Below are 8,364 nucleotides of genomic sequence, written 5' to 3'. Positions count from 1 at the left end.
TTCCTCCCGCCAGCCCCTATGTAACTAGGTGTCGGATTCCGGTTTCCTCCCGCCAGCCCCTACGTAACTGGGAGTGTCTGATTCCGGTTTCCTCCCGCCAGCCCCTATGTAACTAGGTGTCGGATTCCGGTTTCCTCCCGCCAGCCCCTATGTAACTGGGAGTGTCTGATTCCGGTTTCCTCCCGCCAGCCCCAACATAAATACTGTGTCCTGTAATGACATAGGGCTATCAGCAGGGGCCAGTAGGGGACTGAACACCTGATACTCCCAGAACTGTCCGATTCTGATGATAACATGGGCAGCAGTTTCTCTTAATTACAGAGGAAATCAGCAGCAGAAAAGAAGAGTGGTCATGAATAATTGTATTTTTCTCCTTGCTCTCCCGTTAGGACCTTTTGGAAAAGGCAGAAGTCCTGCAAGAAGAGGCCAAGAAGTGTTTGCAGTCTCTGCCAGATAGCGGCCCCCAGATGCAGGACATGGTGGAACGCTGCCAGGCTCTAGGAGTGCTCCCACCTGAAGCCGAGCAGCTGGAGCGGCACATGCGCCAAGGGGAGTGGTTATCGCGCGTGCGGGCGGCTCTTGTTGCCGGGAGGTCGGGCACCCTTCAGAAATTACGTTCTCTGCTACAAGAAGCTGTTGAGGTGGCCGAGAGCCCTGCAGTGGAGAAAGCTCGCAGCGAACTGCAGGAACTTATCGCCATCGCTCTGCGCTGGGAAGAGAAGGCTCAGATGTGTTTAGAGGCCAGGTGAGCAGACTTGGGCTTGAACTGAACCGTTTATTAGAGGATCCACCTGGTTTAACTCCGCCTTCCTTTTTTTAGACATAAGCATCCGCCTGCAACACTAGAGGCAATCATTAAAGAAGCCGAAAACATCCCGGTGCAGCTTCCTAATACGCTAAGCCTGAAAGAAGCCCTTTGTAAGGCCAGAGCCTGGAGCGCTGATGTGGATGAAATACAGGTAGGCCAACACCGATACAGTTTTTACTAGGGATGCACCGATACCGAGTATTTGGGCAAGTACTCGTACTCACCCAAATGCTCCGATACTTCCTGTATTAGGAAGCCGGGCAGCGCGTCACTTGTGACGAGAGAGCATGGAGCTGGCTTCCCAGCCAATCAGGAAGCCTGGCGCCATGTAATGTAATGACACCAGGCGGCATGTAATGACTCGCCACCCGGCTTCCATGATTGGCCAGTAAGCCTGCTCCATGCTTTCTCGTCGCATAGTGACGAGAATCATGGAGATTGCTTCCTTGCTAATTGGGATGCCGGGTGGTGAGTCTTTACACGCTTCCCGGCTAATCAGGAAGCCAGGTGGAGAGTCATTACACGCGGCCTGGCTTTCTGAATGGGATTTTTGTTATTCGGTATCGGCGAGTACCGAAAAAATAAATATCGGTACTGAAATACCGGTATCGGTGCATCCCTAGTTTTTACCATCACCCATACAGAGCATTATATCCCACCATCTGATAAAAATAAATTGCATGTAAAGTATTTCCTATACTATTTATACATCGTCCCTGGCTGTCCTAGCATGCCGTTCGGGGTTCATAGGCTTAGCTGCCACCCCTTCAGGCTTGGTCCTACTGTGGCAATTTGGACTCAACCATGGCTGAGGGTAGGAGATGAGGGTCACTTGGCCACTGACATTCAATCCGTGGGTCTACCTGAGTTCACATCTACACTGCTACACATTCCAAAATCAGCAGCTAGGCTGAGCCTTGAGTGATGGTCGATGGGTATATATTGGTGTCGGGCTCAGCACTGTCACGGTGCAGGGAGTGTCCTCAGCCTTGCGTACAGCTAAAAGAAGCAATGGGAGTGCATAGGAAGGTTTATACTGCTGGGGAAGGAGTTATTTACCTTTTTTGCTTTGCCCTTCATATAGAAAGCACATGTTGGCTGTACAGTAGGCCCTACAGCCGGTTATATAAGTGGTACGGGCTGCACCCCTGCTTATGCCTAGGGCTTTTCTAGTAGGAGCTCATGTTTTGGACTTCATAGTAGTGAATGGAGAGTGCAGAGCACCACGTGGCCTGGCAGAGAAGATTTTGACAAGAGGCTCTGTAATCTAGTAAGCCAAATGTTGCTGGGTTGGGGCCAGGTCAATACAAGACAGGGGGAGTGGGGGGGGGTGGAGGTGGTTGGAGCATAAAGTTATGTTTTTGTATTTAGAGGTGGCTTCCATGTCATAGCATGTCATCAGATCTTGTGGTGCTCGCCCTTTTCAAAGCTTTGCCTGTCTCGGATGTCGTGGTTGCATGTTTGCCGACAGATCACAAATCTGCTGAAGAATGAGGCATCCTGTTGTCCAGTGTTTGTCCGGAAGTTTCTGATTTCACGACTTTCAGACATGTATTGTATGATTACTTTTTGTAGAGTGGGGATCATTACCCTTGCCTGGATGACTTGGAAGGGCTGGTGGCTGTGGGTCGGGACTTGCCCGTGAAAATGGAGGAGCTACATCAGCTGGAGGTCCAAGTGACTGCTGCGCACTCCTGGAGGGACAAAGCGACCAAGACCTTCCTGAAGAAGAACTCGTGCTTCACCCTGTTAGAGGTACCGACTTTAATATTTTATTCGCATTAGGTATTTAGGGATTTTTTTTTTTTTACTTTACCTTTTAAGCTAATACTCATTGAACCAAGCATTCATTAAAAGTCTTGGCGGCCTGTCCCACCATGGGACGATGTTCCATATCTGGTGGTCCTGCCCGCTGTTGACCCCATTCTGGAACGTTATTTTTGATATGTATGACCAGCTTCTTCACACCAAGGTGGACAGATCCCCACAGGTGGCTCTCCTGTCTGTGCTCCCGGGTTCACCAGTCTTGCCCCTCCCCCGTTCTGCCCTAACATTGACTAGTCGCTGACGGCCACAATTCACACGCTCAGACCCAGATTTTCGGCTGACAGTCCGGTCTTTAAACACTTTAACAATGAGCCGCTCCTGAACATGTAACGAATTCTGCTGTTTTGCTGATACTCGCTCCATGGCTCCGAGCGCCAACAATCATCCCGCGTTCAGAGGCTGTTACATCGTATATAATAATCCGGATACTCAGTGTATAGTGCCTTGAGAAGGAAATGGCGTAGGCCCTTTGGCCCTTGGTTTATATGCTCCATGTCTTTTTGTGTACTTTTGTATTGGTTTTTTTTTACTATTGAAAACTCAAAAAGTTTTTAATAAGCAATCTTTAAAAAAAAAAAAAAAAAGTATTGGCGCCTTTTAGACCTGCCTTCTCCTTCACCAAAGGCTGAGGGATCCCGGGTTTTTGTGTACAGATGTTTCTACTGACCTAAATGTTTTTCCCAATTGCCAATTTTGTAGGTGCTGTGCCCAAGTGCAGATGTTTCCTCAAGCAATGGGAAAAGGTCTCAGTTGAGGAAGGAGAAGGAACGGGGTTTGTATCGATCAGACCTAGAGAGTCTGGGGCTGTCTGCGCAGGACCTTCGAGACCCTGGCTGCATAGTGAGTACAGTACACGCAGGATAAGCAGAAAGCAAAGCTTACGCGACTTAACTAACCATGTTTGTCTGTCTGTCAGGTGTTGGCATTTAAAGAAGGCGAGCAGAAGGAGAAAGCTGGCATTCTGAGGTTACGGACCATGAATTCTTCCAACGAGAGACGTTGTACTTGTGTATGCGGGGAGCCTCCGGGAGAACTAATGCTTCGCTGCGACCTATGCCAGGACTTATTTCATGGGCCGTGCGTCCCCACCCCCAGACTGACTTCTCATCGTGGTACACACTCCTCCCCTCCTCCGACCTGGTGGGAATGGGACAGTCACTTCCTGTGTCCGCTGTGCGTACGGTCACGCCGCCCTCGGCTGCAGACCATCCTGTCTCTGTTGGTTGCTCTGCAGAAACTGCCCGTACGGTTGCCGGAGGGGGAGGCGCTGCAGTGTTTAACGGAAAGGGCGATGAGCTGGCAAGATCGAGCGCGCAGGGTCCTGGCCACCCCGGAAATATCAGCCGGCGCAGCAACTTTGTTGGAGAAAAGGCAGAAGTTGCAACACCACAAAGACCCTCAGGCACTGAGAGAGACGACCTGCAATGAGCAGACTCCTGTAAGTAACTGAAAGGAGAACACTGAGCAGAACTGCTACTTACTCTTGAAATATGCACTTTGAAGCTTTGTGTTTTCACTTGCCTGCTCATTGTAGGTTCATAGTTATCAGTGGCACCCCTGTGGTGCGCAGGGGTGGGATTAGAGATGATCTCTGGCCATACCTGCTCCCTCTCTAATTGCTTAACTAAAAATAAGACTCTGCTGGAAGGCTTTTTCCACACCTTATTGTTTGGTCACGTGACATGCCAGATCCATTCATTTTCTGGACGACTTCTGGTACCCATGGCGCTGCGTGGATGAGGTGAACACTACCCATTGGCTGTGTAATGACGGGTGTGTCTTGAGTGTATGTCCACTGATGAGCACCGTGGTTCCTCCGCCCTGGCCCCTGTGGTGTGCAGGAACTGCAGTGCCCGGTGCACAAACACACCGGCACACGTGGAAGTATCTGATAGCCGGGGCACCGCTCGCACTAGAAGTAGCAAGATCTGATTTACTGCCATCCAGTGAGGTTAGGTAACTGGGTGGCTGTGCTGCAGACCAGATTCACAACACCCCCACCGCATCTGTGTTACATAGTAGGAAGTTGTTTTGTAGTACGAAGAAGATGGCTGGGGATGCTGATAACTAGGGATGTGCCGATACGGAGTATTTGGGCGAGTACTTGTACTCGCTCAAAAGCTCCGATACCCGAGCTTCCGGTTTTAGGAAGCCGGGCAGCGAGTCATCACATGCTGCCCGGCTTCCTGATTGGCCGGGAAGCCATCTCTATGCTCCCTCGTCACTTGGCTTCCCGGCCAATCAGGAAGCCGGGCAGCATGCATTGACTCGCCGCCTAGCTTCCTGTTTGGTTGGGAAGCTGGCCAATCAGGAAGCCAGATGGCAAGTCATTCTCTGGCCTCCTGATTGGCCAGAAAGCGGGCTCCATGCTTCCTCGTCACTTGGTGACGAGGGAGTATGGAGACGGGCTTCCATGCTAATCGGGAAGCCGGGTGGAAAGTCCTTACACGCCACCCAGCTTCCCGGCTAATCAGGAAGCCAGGTGGCGAGTCATTACGAGCCGCCTGGATTCCTTAATGGGACTACCCGTATTCGGTATCGGCGAGTAGCGGGGAAAAAATATCGGTACTCCGTACTCGATACCGAAAAAATGTTATCGGTGCATCCCTACTGATAACATTGTTTTTAGATTTCAGTTCCAGTACACAGTAAGTTGCATAGACAAGATTTCAAGCAGCGGCCAGAATCTTTTCTGCGCTCGAAGAAAATGTACTTGGTTTAAAAAAAACAAATGCAGCCACCACATCCAAGGACTGGTGAGTCGCACTAGATTTCATTCTTGTTCTTTTGGGTTTAGACGTACTTTTAGTGTCTGAATTGGACGTCTGCACCCCTAGAGACCATTGTTGGTGCAGTTCTTTGGCCGATGAGGCATGGTCATTCATCCATTGGTGGTCAGTATGAAGGGATGGGTAGTCGGAGTTCCCAGCCTTGGAAGAGCTTGGCAAGGATACTGCCGTGCACATTTGTGTGCCAACGTGTAACCAGCAGTGTGATTGTTATAGACCTCAGAAGCGCCTATAGGTTTGCACTCCTCTGCTGTGGACCATATTCTGGGTTATAACGTAATGCAACAACTTGTGTATTCATTCTCCATGTGGCTTTTTCTGTTGGCAGCTTCCCCATGAGAATGGAGACTCGCACTTGGAGAATGGCACTGCAATGCCAGGTAATGTAACCCTTACCTGTTGTGTTCCTGCGCATGCCCGGCGCTAAATGCGTGTACTAACTAGTCGTCTTTCCATCACGGTGAAGATCTGGATGCCATGGCCGCTCTCCTCCCTCAAATTGAAAGGGCTCCACTTCTGGAGATGTCCATCGGTTCTCGAGCACTGTTAGAAGACCTGATCTTAGAAGGGGACCTACTCGAAGTTACACTTGAAGAAGAACTCAGTATTTGGAAACTGCTGCAAGCGTCCCAGACGGCCTGTGTGGAGAGACTAAAGGCTCTTATAGAAGTAAGACGTGTGATATAATCCCTGTATGCCCTGTGGTGGTCATTTGTACTCCATACGGTGTTACTGGCATCTCCAGGGAACGGTCTGCTGGATGCTGGTCATCATAACATGTTTGGGTTGGTAAAATTGGTAGTGTTTAGATTTGGCCTGCTCAAGAGCCATGGTCTTCGGAGTTTGAGGATTTCTCTTAACTTTCAAGAATGAAAAGCAGGTCGAGCCCAGATTATCATCCCTATTTCTGGTCTTTATTCATCCCTCAAGGATGTTGGTTGTGCAGCTCTGTATTAAGCCTTCCTTTAAATTCTGAAAGGAGATAGTTGCTGCAGATACGTTCTAGTATGTACTGCTGTAGTTGCTGCAGATACGTTCTAGTATGTACTGCTGTAGTTGCTGCAGATACGTTCTAGTATGTACTGCTGTAGTTGCTGCAGATACATTCTCCTTTGTAATGCTGTAGTTGCTGCAGATACATTCTCCTTTGTAATGCTGTAGTTGCTGCAGATACTTTCTCCTATGTAATGCTGTAGTTGCTGCAGATACGTTCTTGTATGTACTGCTGCAGATACATTCTCCTATGTGCTGCTGTAGTTGCTGCAGATACATTCTCCTATGTGCTGCTGTAGTTGCTGCAGATACGTCCTCCTATGTGCTGCTGTAGTTGCTGCAGATACATTCTCCTTTGTAATGCTGTAGTTGCTGCAGATACTTTCTCCTATGTAATGCTGTAGTTGCTGCAGATACGTTCTTGTATGTACTGCTGCAGATACATTCTCCTATGTGCTGCTGTAGTTGCTGCAGATACGTCCTCCTATGTGCTGCTGTAGTTGCTGCAGATACATTCTCCTTTGTAATGCTGTAGTTGCTGCAGATACTTTCTCCTATGTAATGCTGTAGTTGCTGCAGATACGTTCTTGTATGTACTGCTGCAGATACATTCTCCTATGTGCTGCTGTAGTTGCTGCAGATACATTCTCCTATGTGCTGCTGTAGTTGCTGCAGATACGTCCTCCTATGTACTGCTGTAGTTGCTGCAGATACGTTCCTGTATGTACTGCTGTAGTTGCTGCAGATACATTCTCCTATGTGCTGCTGTAGTTGCTGCAGATACGTCCTCCTATGTACTGCTGTAGTTGCTGCAGATACGTTCCTGTATGTACTGCTGTAGTTGCTGTAGATACGTTCCTGTATGTACTGCTGTAGTTGCTGCAGATACATTCTCCTATGTGCTGCTGTAGTTGCTGCAGATACATTCTCCTATGTACTGCTGTAGTTGCTGCAGATACATTCTCCTATGTGCTGCTGTAGTTGCTGCAGATACGTCCTCATATGTACTGCTGTAGTTGCTGCAGATACTTCCTGTATGTACTGCTGTACAGTGTCCCCGGCAAACCAAGGGCTAACGGATTTCTCCATTGTGTGTGCTGCCTCAGGATAACGCGGCCCCACACACACAATGACGTTGATTTACTAAAGGCAAGTAGGTTGTTCACTTTGCAAGGGAATTTGCACTTTGTAGGGGGAAGTTGCCCCTTAGCTTATTGCACGGGGTGAAGCTCCTCTGACTTCCATCACCCAATCGTGTGCAAGCAAAAAATACTGTTTTGGGTGGTTTTTTTTTCTTGCATGTGATTTTGGGTATTCTTTGCAAAGTGAAAATTCACCAAGCTCAGGGAAACTTCCCCCACAAAGTGCAAATTCCATTGCAAAGTGTACAGCCAATTCTACTTCCAGCAAATCGACCCCATTGTCTCGACATACACAAAACATGGTCTCTCGTGTAGATTTGGACACTCGGAGCTGCAGCTGAGCCTGCCAACAAGATTCATAGTGCTGGTAGGGAAGGACAGTGACATTTGTGGCTTCTCTCCTTTCATTCATTCCATGTGGAGCATGGTACCCGAGTGATGACAACCATTAGATTTGAGGAAGCCAAGCTGTCCAATCAGTGCACATCTAACGGATTCCTTTTCATCCTTTGATTGCAATTTGAAAGTTCGTTCCCAGGGTGACTAGTATAGAGTTGGGTGCAATCAATGCCGATGACTGACTGTAGCTGTGACCAGAATGGATCTTGGAAGTCCAGGTTTCTCTCTTTTGACTGTTGTATGTAGTACTGGTAACCCACAAAACCTGTAAACCGGTTCAGAACGCTAAAGACTGCGGAGGAAGAAATTTTACAACCAGCAGCGCCACACAAGTGTGTGTGTTCATGAAAATTCAGTTCTGAATTTTCCCTAATTAAAGGAGAAGTATGAAGGGGGGGGGGGGGGG

The 8,364-nt window shown here is 48.7% G+C and overlaps 1 protein-coding gene across 1 annotated transcript in view; it reads left to right on the top strand.

Annotated features, from left to right (window-relative positions):
• Window positions 1-8,364, top strand: part of KDM5C (lysine demethylase 5C) — a 50,561-nt gene that overhangs the window by 38,772 nt on the left and 3,425 nt on the right. The window contains exons 19-25 of the mRNA XM_018558805.1: window positions 390-745; window positions 821-959; window positions 2,384-2,563; window positions 3,335-3,475; window positions 3,552-4,073; window positions 5,753-5,804; window positions 5,891-6,093. Coding sequence (XP_018414307.1) covers window positions 390-745; window positions 821-959; window positions 2,384-2,563; window positions 3,335-3,475; window positions 3,552-4,073; window positions 5,753-5,804; window positions 5,891-6,093 — 1,593 coding nt within the window. The remainder of the gene's footprint in view (window positions 1-389; window positions 746-820; window positions 960-2,383; window positions 2,564-3,334; window positions 3,476-3,551; window positions 4,074-5,752; window positions 5,805-5,890; window positions 6,094-8,364) is intronic.

Source organism: Nanorana parkeri, unplaced genomic scaffold (genome assembly GCF_000935625.1).
Source record: "Nanorana parkeri isolate BGI_ZX_2015 unplaced genomic scaffold, ASM93562v1 scaffold15, whole genome shotgun sequence".
In the NCBI taxonomy this organism is placed as follows: Eukaryota; Metazoa; Chordata; class Amphibia; order Anura; family Dicroglossidae; genus Nanorana; species Nanorana parkeri.
The sequence above is the reverse complement of the archived record's forward strand: the minus strand, read 5'-3'. Positions and strand labels throughout refer to the sequence as shown.